This window comes from Pelodiscus sinensis, chromosome 4 (genome assembly GCF_049634645.1).
Source record: "Pelodiscus sinensis isolate JC-2024 chromosome 4, ASM4963464v1, whole genome shotgun sequence".
NCBI classification, from domain to species: domain Eukaryota; kingdom Metazoa; phylum Chordata; order Testudines; family Trionychidae; genus Pelodiscus; species Pelodiscus sinensis.
In genome coordinates, this window is record NC_134714.1 from 109412309 (window position 1) to 109428065 (window position 15757).

A 15757-nucleotide genomic window follows, 5' to 3' on the forward strand; every position below is an offset into this window, starting at 1 on the left:
TGGTAACACCAAAGAAATCTGGGTGGTTTGCCATCGTTGGAGTTTCTGTATTGGTCTTTCAGCTCAAGTCTTATATTCAGGCATAGATACATCACTCCTATTCTTATTTTACTAAATGTCATAAATGTTGGCTTTATTTCTTCTGAATTTTGTCCTGGCTTCTGGTTTTTCCCTCTATTAACTGCTAGATCATATTCTCCTTGCTGCTAGCTAGTCCATCTCTTGATTATGTCCAGGGCTCGCCAAGCAGTGGCGAGCCCTGCTCGCCAGCCACACGGAACTTCACACTGCGCATGCGCTGACCGTGCTGCGCGGCCACGCTGGGCTAAAATCTACTCACCATGGGCGAATAGATTGCCTTAATTGTCGAGCTCTGATTATGTCCTGGTTCTTTTCCTGTGTTGCGAAGTTTCAGCCATTGGGTAGAGTAGATTTGGAACTTATATTTTCAAATACATCTGACTAATGGCATTGTGTTTTGTGCATACTGATATCAGAACAATGGATGTTGTGGTAATCAAAATATGAGCAGCTATAGTGATCTGATGTCTAAATGTTGCTAGTTGGAAAATACAATAATGCCACTTCGGCAAGTTTGTAAAAGCATAGAACATCAATCTGTGTGTCTGAAAGTACTGTACATAGACTTCAGCATTCTGATTAAAATAATTATTTCCATATATTCCTAATGAATTTCTACTATAGATGTATATGTGATCGCAATGCAGTTAAATATGTATACTAAATTCAAAAGCAGAGTTGTACTCACAGTGGTCTTAAGAGTTTTATTTAGATTCTTGAAAAATAGCTAAATAATGCAATTAATGCATTCTTAAAAAATTATAGATTTCTATATGGTATATAGTAGAGCTTGTCAAAAAATGGGTGGATCTGTTTCTTTGAAATTTTCTGAGATTTTGCGAAAGAGGCTCATTTTGAAGAAAGCCATAATGTTAAAATGAGTAAAAATTCCAGAATGGCGTTTAAAAAGAAAAATTCCATTTTGGAGTGTTAAGATGGATTTTTTTGGCTTTCTGCATGCCTTGAGCCAAATGGACTTGCCATTTTTGTGAGCTTTTCTAATCTGAGATAATAAGGAAACCATTGTTTTATTTCATATTAAGATACCTCACTCAACCTTTTCCTTTATGATTTATAAACAATGTTGTAAAAAACTATATGATGTCTCAGTAGGACTGAACAAACGCAAAGTCAGGGTGTGTTTAGACTACAGGGTTTTTTCGAAAAAAGTGGCCTTTTTTCGAAAAAACTTCTCCTGCATCTAGACTACTGCCACGTTCTTTTGAAAGTAAATCGAAAGTACGCAGCAGTTTTTTCAACTGTGGAAAACCTCGTTTTATGAGGAATAACACCTTTTTTCGAAGGTGCTCTTTTGAAAAAAGGGCGCTATATGTAATGCAAACTGTGCTTTTTTGAAAGAGAGCATCCAGACTGCCTGGGTGCTTTCTTTTGAAAAAGCGGCTTGCTTTTTCGAAAGTACTGGTTGTAGTCTAAAAGCTCTTTTTCGAAAGAGGCTTTTTCGAAAGTATTTTTCAAAAAAGACTCTTTCGAAAGAGGTTTGCAGTCTAGATGTAGCCTCCAAGAAAGTGCTTGCCCCAGGATCTTAGATCTAGTATAAAACCTAATAAATTAGCGATGTGGAAGCCGAAACTGACACTGGCCCAACTCCTCTAATATATGCAGGGGGGACCGTAACATATTTTCTTGATGGGAACAACTTTTAATCCCTGCTTAGTTGGACAAGATTCAAACTGGTGATCTACCATTGAAAAGCTCCATACCTCATCACCAATGTCCCAATCTGTCTCAATCACTAACATTACACTACTTGAGAATGAAGCTTGCTTTTTGGAAAGATGTTTATTGCTGTGCCTTTTTTTGTTAATGATATTCAGGGTATTCCATTCAGCACATATGCAAAATTTCCTACATGTTGCTCTCAATATCAAGCAAACTGCTACACACTGTTCTTAAAGAAGGGGCTCCCTTTAACAAAAATATAAACAGTAAAAGTGCAACATCTCAATTAATGTGTAAATATGCTTTCCAATGTGATTATATTGTACTATGAAACAACTATAAATTTCTACAATTATTTCAGTGACCTTTAAACTAACTTTTATACATATATGTATATTTTTCACCCCCTGCTGGGTCATTAAAAGGATTTAAACCTACAAACTTCCAATCCCCACAGAGAAAATCTTCAGCTGTAGGAAAGGTGGTATAACTGGTAAGAGAGAGGGCATGCTATTATTGTTTATGTGGATCATCGCATACAGGGAGATGCAGCAAACACATTGCCTTTGGGTCTTACAAGTGTCTGAGACTGAAGTGGCACTCTTGGTGTCAGTGTACATTTAACTACTGTCTCAGAGCAGATTATAATCTGGTGGTTACAGACAATTTAGCCAAATATAACAACACCTCTGCATGGATCATATGAGGTGATTGATCCTGCATGTGCAAACATGAGCTTCTACCACATCAACTAAAGAATCAGATCTCTTGTAACAGAAGTAGTAGCAGAGTCATAAGCCTCTGAATGTAGTCTAGCTAAACAGAACCATGGTTTATATAAGTTGATTACAGAAGTATCTATTTTTCCACCTGCCTTTTGAAAGTTTATGTGGAAAAGTAAATCCGGCTTGGCTCTGGCAGAAGTGATTCAGTACAAGCTCTCATTTATGTTACTTTGGAAATAAGTGAATGATAGTTACTTCCCACTATTGAAGCATGAGAGCTTGCCTCATAATAATGATTGCAAAGAGCACATAAACATTAGCAGTAGTCTAGAAGTGTTGGGGATTCTGGGCTTCCAATTTAGTGCAGCAGTTTGTAGATTACAGAGCATTGTGTTGAGGTGTGTCTCTCTTCACCCACTCTCCCAACATCTTGTGATAGCTAAAATTTTTGCATCCATGCAAGAGTTGGAAATGATGACTCTTTGTTTCTTGAGAAGCTGTATTAGGGTGATTACATCACTTTTCTAAAGTTAGCAACATCAGAATCATTCCTGAATTGCCTGTTTAGAAAAGTAATTAATATTAACTAAAATTTATTCCAAAATTACAAGGATGGTTCAGAATTTTAATTTTAATATAGTTCATAGAATGTGTGGTATAATGAATTATAATTCTGAAAATAGTAATGAAAAAGTTAATTCCTGAATAACATTGTGTTTTGATGTTTTCATTTTGCCTAGATGCAGATAGTGAAATTACCCCTGGTCGAGTCAGTTATGTTTCTTCAAAGAGCTGCTCCATTGTTGATGACAACTATGGAAGCATGGCATCAAACATTCCTGCCCTGGAGTTGATGGCTCTGTATGTAGCAGCTGCCATGCATGATTATGATCATCCAGGTCGTACAAATGCTTTTCTAGTGGCTACAAATGCACCTCAGGTAGGAAATGTTTTACTGGAAAGCTAACATTAATATGTCCAGTTTTTTTTTATATGCAAGACAAATAATTAACATACATTTTACCCTGCAAATCTTTTTGTGTAGGAGTTGGTTGCCTCATTTCATAATATCATTCTTTTCGCTTAAGAGGTGAGAAGGGAAATTAATTTACAATTACCTTTATAATACCTTTTAACCTGAAAAATCCCCCACTGGTTTCTTTGGGTGTGTATAAAATCATTTTAAGTGACAAACTTGTAAACAATAAAATAAATAACTGCAACCAAGTCTAAGAGCATGGGTGGCTTGTATGCTAGGCAGGAGAAGGCATTGTCTTCCCAAACTGCCAGCCTGGCCCCACCCACACTCCACCCCTAGAAAACGCACTGTATGCATCCTGGGGACAGAGCGTTGCTGCCCCCTGAGTGCCTATTCATTTTTTTGAAACTTTACGTTTGTCAGTGGTGCTCTTTGTCATTATTTCAAAACAAAATTTCTTAGTTTTTATTCTTTTGTGTTGTATAGGTAGCTTTTTAAATGTAAACTAATCAGGGAGTTTGAAGTGCAGGGTGAGGGGTTGCTAAGAGGAGAACATAACATGAGAGAGAACGAAGATTCTTTGCTATCTAAAAATGAAGATGAATATGAGAAACTAAAAGGAAGGAAGATGCTTTTCAAATAAGCTGAAATGTACAACAAAAGGAAAGATGAGAGATAGTAAGAAAACAAATAGAAGAAAGGAATAATAAAAGGAAAAATAGTATTATGGATGAAAAAGGGATGAAAAATTGAAAAAAAAAGGAAAAAATAAGATACTTTTAAGTTGGTTAATTATATGTATTTGTACCTCCTACATATTACTTTATTACCCTTACAGTTGTCCTATAGATCTATGAAGAAAGTGGGATCAGATTGTTATTTTGAGTATGTACTTTGTCCAGCAAGACATCGAAGAAGAATGTTTTGTTTTAGAAAGAGGTTTTTGTTCTAAATTTTTGTTTTTGACAAGTGAGTACTTCCAAAAAATCCCCTTAATAACAGTAATATATCTCATTTTTAACTGTGTTTCATAAAGATGAAAGGAACATGTTCTACTACTTAGTTTGCTTTTGAACTATAAACAATAGATTCTATTTTAATTTATATATGAAGTGATTGTACTCTATACCAGTGTTGATTCATAACAAATTCTCTTTTCTGTTATCTGTATCAGTCCAAATGTTGAGGGATAGGGTTTTTTTGCCAGCACATAGAGACAATACACTGAGTGGTATCCCAGTCTGCGCTGCTTCCTGCAGCTCCCATTGGCCAAGAACAATGATGTGTGACCAATGGGAGCTGCAATCGCCCATACCTGCGGAAGCGCAGGTAAATATAGCGGCTGCAGTCCACCAGAGGCTAACCCTAGCAAACCACTGCCATTTTTCCCAACTCTGATAAAAGGGCCTGATATATGCTTCCCCACCAATTTTTTCAATATCATCTACTCTGAGAAAACACAAGCAAGTTGCAGCAATGTTGACATTAAAAACACCAGATTGATCCAGATAATTTTGGTTCCCAGTGCTACTGAGGCTGTTGTACAGACTTCAGTAATGCTTCCACTAGTCTCAGATTTGATCTCTGAAGACATTAGAATGACCCTTCATCTAGGCCCATAATCTCTGCATCTTAAAGCTTGGCTGATAACTGCTTAATTGATGTTAAGATATCTTGCTCCAAATATGTCCAAAATATTTTGATAAATAGTAGGAAGGAGTCCCTTAAGGGTTACAATGCCAAACAGAAACAATTCCTAATTTGGACAAACAACATTATGTCTCAGCCTTCTTAATAGACACTCCATTTGTTGTTTTCACTAAAATGATCTGCCTTTTTTTTAATTAGTTCTATGAAAGTACACCTAGCAGGTATATCTGTCTGACATCCACAAATTCAAAATTGCACAATATTTTTATACCCTATAGTGTTTCTGAAGGAGTTTATGCATTTATTCCCTACAGTTAGAAAACCCCCTCACCCTTGAATGTTATCTTAACGCAATATTAGCAAGTCTAATGGGATTTCACATTTGAATCATTAGCTAATGTTTGTTGCATCATCTTTGCATGAAAGCACTGTTTTTGATTGCCATCATTTCTGCTTGTGGGTGAAAGAAATTCAAGCTTTAATGGCAGGTCAACTACACATCATCTTTCATAGAAATGAGGTCTCGGGCCACATCCAAGATTCCTTCATAAAGTTGTATCTGACTTCCTTATTAATCAGAACATTCATTTACCTGTTTTCTTTCTGAACCTCATACTAGTGATTCTGAAAGAAAATGTCATTACTTTTCTTTAGCTAAAATCATTTAGTCTCTTCAAGGTTATTTATAGCCTATACTGAAAGAGTCAAGTGGAAAATAATTTCTTCCTAGAAATTATCAAATGCATTACAGAATACATCAGACTATGTTATCAGATAGTGAAAGGCCAACCCCCCTAGTCAGATAAAAGCTTACTCTAGTAAAGCTCAGGATGGATCTATAGTTTCCTTCAGAAATATCCACAACTCTGAAATTTGTAGAGCACCATCTATATTCAATTCATATGTTCATAAAACACTGTTATTGGGGAGGGTTGCAGACTGACACTTACTTTGGCAAAGAAATTATTTATTTGTTGTTTGTCTGGGACTCTGATTACTCAACTCCTATCACATGAACATTGGTTAGGAAGCATAGAGTGAAATACATATAGGCAATCACTTAAGAAAAAACTGTTACTTTCCAGGCCAATGTGTTCTTCGAGGTGTTTGGATCAAATGGATCTGGATTCCAATTGGTAAAGGAGCTTGAGAGGTGGTTGTTTGCCCTTGAAGATATGGCAGGTGCGAGGGCAGCTGGGATGCAGTCATGGGCCTAACTGTTCCAATATCTGAGGGTGCATGCATACCAAGAATAGGGACCCATTGTGCTATGCAAACAGAGGAATTGATGGTCCCTGCCCAGAAGGCTAAACTCTGTTTTTATGACCATGAGAGCATTAAATGATCTAAGATTTACAAAAGAATGAATCAAAACTTTGCTGCTGTTCCATTATGGACATCATCTTGGGCTCATTTCCTGGGTATTATTTAAGCTCTGAATCAATGACCATATTCTGCTCCAAATTGTGACATAATAGAAATGATGGTAAACTCGAGGTTGTCTAAGTTGTGTGAAAGAAATGGAAATCAACTGGAGAGAGAGAGGAAGTAAATCGGGTTTGCTGTGTCTCACGATAGCTTTGCCAGACCCTCCCTCCTGCTGCAGGGAGGCAAAGCCTGCAAGCGGCAGAACAAGAGAGGGAGGGAGAGGCAGGCAGCTGTTTCAATAAGTTCTAATCAATTGCACTGCCCCGGCAACAGGCTCGCAATCTACCTTTCCTCTCTACTGCCTGGAGGAGGGGGGGCAGGGGAAGGTAGGGGCCAGTGGGGGAGGGGCAGAGGGTGTGCCAAACCCTCCCTCCTGCTGCAGGGAGGTAAAGCCTGCAAGCGGCAGAACAAGAGAGGGAGGGAGAGGCAGGCAGCCGTTTCAATAAGTTCTAATCAATTGCACTGCCCTGGCAACAGGCTCGCAATCTGCCTCCCTGCGGCAGGAGGGAGGGTTCAGAATCCCCCTGCCCGCCGACCCCCTACTCTCCCTCCCCCCTCCCTCCTCCAGGCAGTATAGAGGAAAGGTAGATTGCGAGCCTGTTGCTGGGGCAGTGCAATTGATTAGAACTTATTGAAACAGCTGCCTGCCTCTCCCTCCCTCTCTTGTTCTGCCACTTGCAGGCTTTGCCTCCCTGCAGCAGGAGGGAGGGTTTGATACACCCCTGCCCCCTCCCCTACCCCCCTCCTTGCGGCTGTTCCCCTCCAACGAGACCCGCCCCTGCCAGAGTACCACCTGATAGTCCGGCATTTCTGATAATCCGGCACCACCTGGGTCCCAAAGGTGCTGGATTATCGGAAGTCTACTGTATATAGTGTATACAGATATAATTGTGTGTGTGTGTGTGTGTGTGTGTGTGTGTGTGTGTGTGTGTGTATAATATATATATATATATAATTTGTTTAAAGATATTAATTTAATTCAGAATATTTTCATTCCAAATCTTAAAGTACATCTACATTGCACAGTACTGGTGGTGAGATAAGAGGTATGTGTAGTTACACGCTATAGTGAAAAGCAATCCGCATCCACATTGTGGATGGTGCGTAGCTTCACATGACAGTGAAAGGCTCTAACAGAGCAGACAGTGGGGAAACATTCTAGAAGCTTACTATTGTCAAACCTGCTGCTGTCATCACAAAAGCATATCTTTGCTGCCAGTCTTTCACTTCAGTGGGGAAGGATCAGGAGAAGGGTGCCAGGAGGACACTACACTGCAAAAAATAGTCATCTAGTTGAGTGCACTGTTTGAGCACATGAAGTTCATCATGAAGGTGCAATATGTGTATCCTTGAAATACCAGGTTTTCAGAAAATCTGACTACATGTTGCAAGAATCAGAGCACTGTGCTGCCATCTATAAATTTAGCCATCACGTTTCTATTGGTTGATATGTCACAGGTCACAGACTGTTTAAAACTTTGTTTTTCTTTAACCTATTTACATTGACTGAACTTGGTGAGGTAAGTCTTTGTTGAAAATTCAGCATCCTAACCCTTTAGTTAAGTTGTTAGAACTCACAGTTCACATGCTTGTGGGGAACCCTTAGAGACCTCAAGCAAAACTAAGGTGACTGGATATCTACTATATATTTGAGTTTGTCTGTGTGTGTGTCTTTTTGTTCAAGTACTACTCTTAAACAGTAAGATCTAGAACCACCAAATTTAGTATTCAGCTTCCTCTTAGCATAACTTAAAGCAAAGTAAGGGTTCAGTTGTGCCAAGAAAATGAGATGTACCTGGAATGGGATTGCCTCTCAGAAAACCACACAGAAAAGAGACTGAATCATCAGACAGGTGAAAGTGGCTGGGGGCGTGCCCCCATCTGGGACTGACCCGACCCTGAGCCTCCCACCTCCCAGGTGCCCTTTGGGTTCCCCCTCTCCCATCCCTCGGATTCATATGGGAATATTGCTGGATCTTCCCCTGTGTCAGGGAGCGAGGGGAAAGTGCAGTTATTCAAGTGATGTGCACTGTGGTTTTCCACTTTAGGTGCTAGTGCTTTCTTGTGCCGGTGATCAGAGATTTTTGATAGCAGGATCCCGCCATGCCACGCGTGCACAGTAGCACTATCTCGTGTCATAGGTGTTCATTGACTGCATGTGTAGTGCGGCGCCTCAGTTCCTTTTCCACCATCCTTGGCAGTACATGGAGCTCCAGCAGAGTTACCCTTGCTTTCGATCTATAACAAAAAATAATTAATTAGTTGAGTTTCCTCACCTTCCAAGTTTTTTCAACTTCTATTTTCTGTTTATCAAAAAAAAAAAAAAACGAAAGTGTTTTCCTGCCTTTGTAGTCATCCTCTTCATTATGCCTGGCTCCCCAGGCTTCAAGAGGTGAGATTCATGAAGAGATCCAATGCTGGTCTCCAACGGACATTCATCATGTATAAAATGTCTGGGAGAAAGGCCATCTCTCTCAGAAATGCCCACACTGCTCTACCCTTAGAGCATGGCCAAGGCGGGTCAGAAAAAAACACCTTAAGACCTACTTTTATGAAAGGTCCTTCAGCCACCTCATGAGAGCCCTCACCCTCTGAAAAGAACTCAGACAGGAACAAACCTTCCATCTTATCAAAGAAATGTCCCTCTTCTTCATCAGAGAAGGCAACTTCAGAGGCCAAAACATCTCCTGTCAGATCACTACCTCCAGGGTCTACCACAAGAAATGCCAGTACAGTCGATAAGCCCAGCACCTTTGGCACCGTGCCAGGGAAAGATGGCTCCACACATAAGCATGCACAGCCAGAACTGAGGTACAAGACCCACGGCAGTGATGATGACCACAAAGACTCTAGACACAGCATCACAGCACTTTTCGCCCAGCCAAAGGTGCTCCCCTGGGAGTCACAACACACCAGAACCACCTACCCACTGCCTTTGCCCGGATTATATGTCTGACATTGGCCTTACCCACAAACACTGTACTCGGGACACTGGCCACCTTGGGGTGCATGGTCCTCACATAGAAGCCAGTATACGGCATCCTTAACACCAGCAAGGAGACCTATTAGATCTCCCCCACATCAGCCTCAGGAGACCAATCCTATTCCTCCTGAACAACCGACATCTCAGGAGGAGGAGGAACAGAGGTCCCCTGTCCACAATTCATCCTCATCTCTGGATGAGACCATCATCTCCACCACCCCCGCTCCAGAAGATGACCTCAAACAGTTCTAGAAGCTGTTTAAGCACATTGCTACCGCTCAAGAAATAACTCTCCAGGAAGTCCAAGAGAAACAGTATAAACTGTTGAGAATTTTACAACCATTTACATCATCGAAGATTACCCTTCTGATGGATGGGGCAATACTAGAGGCTGCCGACACCACATGGCAGACACAGGAGTCCGTGACCGCCACAAATAAAAGAGCGGACAGGAAATATTTTATGCTGGTGAAAGACATGGACTTTCTTTTTTCTCACCACCCACCTAATTCTTTGGTAGTTGATGTGGTATATCAGAGGTAAAAATACCCAGCGTTTTCCAGTGCCCAAAATAAGGATCACAAGCACCTAAATATATTAGGAAGAAAAGTATATTCGTTGGCAATGCTATAACTCTGTGTAGCCTATTATTCCGCACTATTCGCGGACTATGATCATACAAATTATTCAAAACAGGGTAATCATTAATGGATCTCAAAGTCACAGTGTTGTTTCAGGCCAATTCCACAAGCCAAATACACAGGGAAGGGTTGGAACTTAACTTCATTTACAGGTTTGATTCCTGGCCAATTCCACAAGCCAAATACACAGGGAAGGGTTGGAACTTAACTTCATTTACAGGTTTGATTCCTATCAGGGAAGAATGAATAAAGATATTGATTGGCTCGCACACTAATGATTTAACCAACCAAACAAACAATGGGTACTTATAGAGGTGCAAATTGTTCTTATTAGCCTCTTATAACTTGAACAATCCAATTCACTATTTTTTTTCTTTTTTTTTTCTTTTTTCCCCGCCTTCCCTTATTTATTCTTGGATCTAGACTTCTAATACTCCAGTCATCTGAAGAAGTGAGTTGTTACCACGAAAGTTCGTGATACCATCTATGTATTTTGTTAGTCTTTAAGGTGCTGCTAGACTATCCGTTGTTTGTTTTTTTTTCAGTTAGACTAACTCGGCTACCCCTCTGAAGCTTTTGAACGTGCAAGGCACTACATTCAGCCATATGTAGTACAGTTTGCCAGACTTCAGATAAGGTGCCTCCAAGCCTGGTTGACAACGGTCTATATTTCTTCTAGGGACCCTCTAAACAAGATGGCTCCCATTCCCCAGAACATTCTTGTCCCTCCAATGGTAGACGCAGCCACACAATGTGCTCCAAGGAGTTCCTTTCCAACAACCTCCTCTAACAGCTACTATAACTACGGATGCCTCCCTCATGGGGTGAGGAGTACACCTAGACTCGTATACAGTGTAGGGCAAATGGTCTCTTCAAGAGACTAAGTTGCATATCAACCAACGGTATGATATGCATACCAACATTTTGTAACCCACATTCAGAACAGGACAGTCCATATATTTATGGACAACACGATGTATATGCACTATATCAACCCCAAGGGGTAGCACGATCCAACTGCCTGTGTGCTGAAGCTATCAAATTATGGAACTAATGCATACATCACCACATAACCCCACGGACACCTTTCTTCTGGGGGTCCTCAACATCACAGCAAACAACCTGAGCCACATCTTCTCAGACCAACACAAATAGGTGTTAAACACGATATCCCTCCATGAGATGTTTCTAAAGTAGGGTTATCTCTACATAGATCTTTTTATGACCTGTCACAACCTTTTTTGATCTAGAGCAGGCCTTGACAAGGGATCCCTGGGTGATGCCTTCCTTCTGAAATGGGAAGCCCCACTTATCTACGCCTTCCCACCTTTACCACTTATTCCACTGGTGATCCAAAACATTTGCCAGGACCGAGCACAAGTCAGACTGGTAGAACCCACATGGTTAACAGTTTTGGTTTCTGTACCTCAATCGATTAGCTGTCGGCAGCCCCCACGTTTCCATGGTGGTCCAGTCTTTTCTCCCAACATTACAGTCGCACACACCACCTGGATCCAAGAACTCTCCATCTCAAGGCCTGGCTCTTTCATGGCTCTATGATGCTGAAACCTCCTGTTCAAATAGAGTGATACATATATTAATAAATAACTGATCATCTTCCACCATGAGAACTTACACTTGTAAGTGGAAGAGGTTCTCAGAATGGGTCCAACACAAGCACAGTCCTCTCATGTGCCTTTATCAATCATATTGGACTACCTTCTTCAACTGAAAAAATCAGGCCTGCCATGAGCTCGATAAAAGAGTCCACACAGCAGCAGTTGTAACATTCCACGAACCTCTGTCTGTGTCTATGAAGGTAGTCTGTCTCGTAGCAATAACATTAAGTACACGTATGGGTGAAATAGCAGCTCAGATGACCTAACCCCCCTTCTGTAAGGACAAGGTGACATTAAGACCCCACCCCAAGTTCTTCCCGAAAGTCCCAACTTCTTTTCATATAAATGAACCGATAAACTTACCTGCTTTCTTTCTAAAATTGCATGAGAATGTGCTTCAAGCCTCCTGGCATGTTCTGGATGTCCGATGAGCCATCGCTTTCTACCTCAACATGACAAAGCCTTGGAGAAAATCCCCGAGTCTCTCTGTTTACATTGCAGAAAGATGTAAAGGATAATCAGTTTTCTCTCAAAGGTTATCAAAGTGGATCTCTTCATGTATCCATATCTGCTACACCATTCACAACAACCAACCACTTGCGACCATCACAGCTCACTTCACCAGATCGGTAGCATCGATAGCATTTCTCAATAGCATCTCCCTCACAAACATTTGCAGAGTGGCAGTGTGATCATCAGAGAACACATTTGCCGGACACTATAACATCTGGCCCGATCCCAACTACATCTGTGGAACAGGCAGTACTATCTACTATATCTGGAATGAGGCTTCAAAGCTCACCTCCTCAGCTGGACACTGCTCTTTAGTCACCTAAAGTGGAACACCCACAGGAACATCACTCAAAAAAGAAGAGAAAGTTACTCACCTTGTGCAGTAACAATGGTACTTTGAGATGTGTCCCCCTGTGGGTGCTCCACTACCCTCCCTTCTCCGCTACTTTTGAGCCTTCTCGGCGCTATAGCCAAGGTAGAGAAGGAACAGAGGTGCTGCATGCGCAGTCAGAGGGCATCAATAACACAAGACGGTGCCACTGTGCACACATGGCACAGCAGGGCACTGCTATCAAAAATCTCTGATTGGCACAAGGACACGCTAGCACCTAAAGTGGAGCACTAACAGAGAGACACATTTCCAAGAACCATTGTTACTGAACAAGGTGAGTAACTTTCTCTTTGCTGTATTCCTCACTCTGACTGGAGAGCACAGGGCAGATGAAGTTGGACCTGCCCCAGCTGAAGTACATGCACCCTTCCCCCAGCTGTACCTGCTGAAGCTGCAGCAGCCATGGACAGGTGCTACTCACCAGGCCTGATGTGGTGAGGTAGTCCTCTCTCACCGGGACAGCCTATGTTCTGAACCCATCCTCCCCAGCCCTATCCCAGAACAATGATTCAAAAGAAACATGTAAATTTTCATTTTATTTTCAAAAAAACAAAAATTCATTTAAGGACCCGAGCAATGCCGGGTAAATCTTCTAGTGTTTGAACTTTACAACATAAATAATCTTTCAAGCCTCCTTGTACAATTTAGAGGTAAATTATGGGACAAGCCCAATTTAAAAAAAATCCATTGTAGATTGCATTATATCAGGGGTGGGCAATAATTTTTTGGTGGGTGTCACTCTAAGAATTTGGCAAGTGGTCAAGGGCCGCACTCTTCCATTATATTAATGGAGGAGGTGTGGAGGTTTGGGATGGAGTTTGGGTGCAGAAGGGAGGTTGGGGTAAGGAATTGGGGTGAGAGACCTGGGAGGGAGTTTGGGTAAAGTAGGAGATTGTGACCTGGGGGCAATGGAACGGAATGCAGAAGGGGGTGCAGGGATTTGGGTTGTGCCAGGGACAGATTTAGGCTGTGACTAGGGATAGCAGATTGGGGTGCAAGTTCTGGGAGGGTGTTGTAACCTGAGGAATGGTGTAGGAGGAGATGCAGTGTTTGTGACGGTGTTTGAGGGCTGGAGCAGGGGTGCAGAAAGTTTGGGTTACATGGTCAAGGAGTAGGGGAGCAGAGGGTTGGAAAGAGGGAGAGGCTGGGATGCCAGAAACAGGTTCTGGCTGGGAGAACTTGCCAGCCAGCCAGCAGCCCAGCAGGTTCCTTAGCCAGGGTCCCTGCCTTCCAGCCCCTGTATGTGCTCAGGGGACCTGCAGGAGCCATGTTTACTGCTCTGAACTGAATGCTTGAAGCCTGAAGGAGGAAGGGCACTTCACATGCTGCCTGTCCTGCGAATAGGCACTGCTATTGGCCAAAACCAGCCAATAGGAACTCCTGGGGGAGGGAGCACCAAGAGAAGCCTGTCTCCCCTGCCTACTGGCCCTCAGTATTCAGAAACACACACGTGACCCTGAATGCTGAGCGGTGGGGTGAGGCAGGCAAGGAGTTGGCTGAGACTGTTGTGGTCTGGATCCAGCCCGCAGATCATCTTTTGCCCAACCCTGTCTTATATCTTTTGTTAATTCGACTGTAGAAATTTTACTCCACTTGATTTTGAAAGGATGATTCTTTGGTACATGCCACAGACTTTTCACACTATTAAAATGAATGAATGTCTAGCTGTTTTTCCATAGAGGGCTTTGGCTTTTTCTTGAACTTTATATACAAGTTATTAAATTCGTTTGTTAATTGGTTACAATTTCATTAGCTCTTTCATTCAAAAATGTAACATTTTCTTTTCAGAATTCAGCACTACAAATAAAGCTTGTCTCTGCAGAATATTGATTTTTTTTTCTTCCTCAGCTAAGATTCCATTTTAGTAATTGCTGGCAAGGAATTAAGCTAAAGCATAAGTAGACTGTTCCACCATTTTTTACAAATGGTAATTATTCTATAAGGAGACAATAGAGAGAACTATTGAAAACTAACCATTTCATTCAAAAAAGCCAATTTAATCAAACTTTTCACTTAGGAGTACCATTTTAAAGGTAAAAACTCCATGAAAATATTTTGCTTAAAAATGTGCCTTGTATTAAGCTCTGCATCTTGTTTTCTTTCTTCCTTCACACGAGGCAGACATATTAGTTCATATTCGCTGCAACAACCTGTCAAATAAGATGAAGCATATTTTATACTTATCTACATGTTTTTCTTAATGGTAACAACTTTACAGTAATATTCACAGAATTAAAAGTAAGATTGGTCTGATTTTTTTTATTTCCCTGTGCATGTCTGCCTACAAAGAACGCTTTTGTTTAGTTCAGCCTCCAAAATTAAAATGCAACTTAGTGTTTTTGGTATCAGATGCATTAAACAAAAATTTCACTATTTAATTTTTCCCCTTTTCTTCTTCTAATTTTGAATCTTAAATCACCTGTTTTGTTTTTCATTACTTTGTAGGCTGTGCTGTACAATGATAGATCAGTCCTTGAAAACCATCATGCTGCATCTGCATGGAATCTCTTTTTATCTCGACCAGAATACAACTTTCTACCTAATCTTGAACATGTGGAATTCAAACGGTTTCGTTTCTTAGTTATCGAAGCAATCCTTGCCACAGATCTCAAGAAACATTTTGATTTTCTTGCTGAATTTAATGCCAAGGTTTGTTACTCGCGTTAATGCCTATGGTCAGCTGATTATGAGATCATACTGCTATCAGCATTGTTGCTAAAAGTTTATTGCTTTTACAAGATTACATTTAAAGAACTTTGAACTATAAATGTCAGCACGAGTAGGAAGCATGTCCTACATAAAAGAGAGTACTTACAGTCTTTTAAAAATCAAACCATTGAACATACCCTAACATACTAGTATAGAATTCCACTCTGATACTTAACATTTCCTTTTTTATATATTTTCTTTATCAGTAGAAACCTTCAATCCTGTTATGCATTAAAATACTAGTTTTTAGGAATCAGAATATCCTGTGAATACATATATTTAATATACATTACAATTTCTCTGTTTCACACATAATAGGAGATATAAACGTTCTAAATTAGTGTTTGGATATGAAATA

General features: G+C 40.8%; 1 protein-coding gene and 1 long non-coding RNA gene across 8 annotated transcripts in view; one reads left to right on the forward strand and one right to left on the reverse strand.

Moving 5' to 3' along the window:
* Positions 1-15757, forward strand: part of PDE3B (phosphodiesterase 3B) — a 281272-nt gene that overhangs the window by 251519 nt on the left and 13996 nt on the right. For all 7 annotated transcript variants that reach the window (XM_075928018.1, XM_075928022.1, XM_075928021.1 and 4 more), the window contains 2 exons: positions 3227-3426; positions 15136-15339. In XM_075928018.1, coding sequence (XP_075784133.1) covers positions 3227-3426; positions 15136-15339 — 404 coding nt within the window. The remainder of the gene's footprint in view (positions 1-3226; positions 3427-15135; positions 15340-15757) is intronic.
* LOC142829227 (uncharacterized) lies at positions 7210-14621 on the reverse strand. The gene is made up of 3 exons (XR_012903648.1): positions 12150-14621; positions 11594-11739; positions 7210-8781 (listed from the first exon to the last, which is right to left on the reverse strand). It is a non-coding gene; the product is annotated as an uncharacterized LOC142829227 (long non-coding RNA).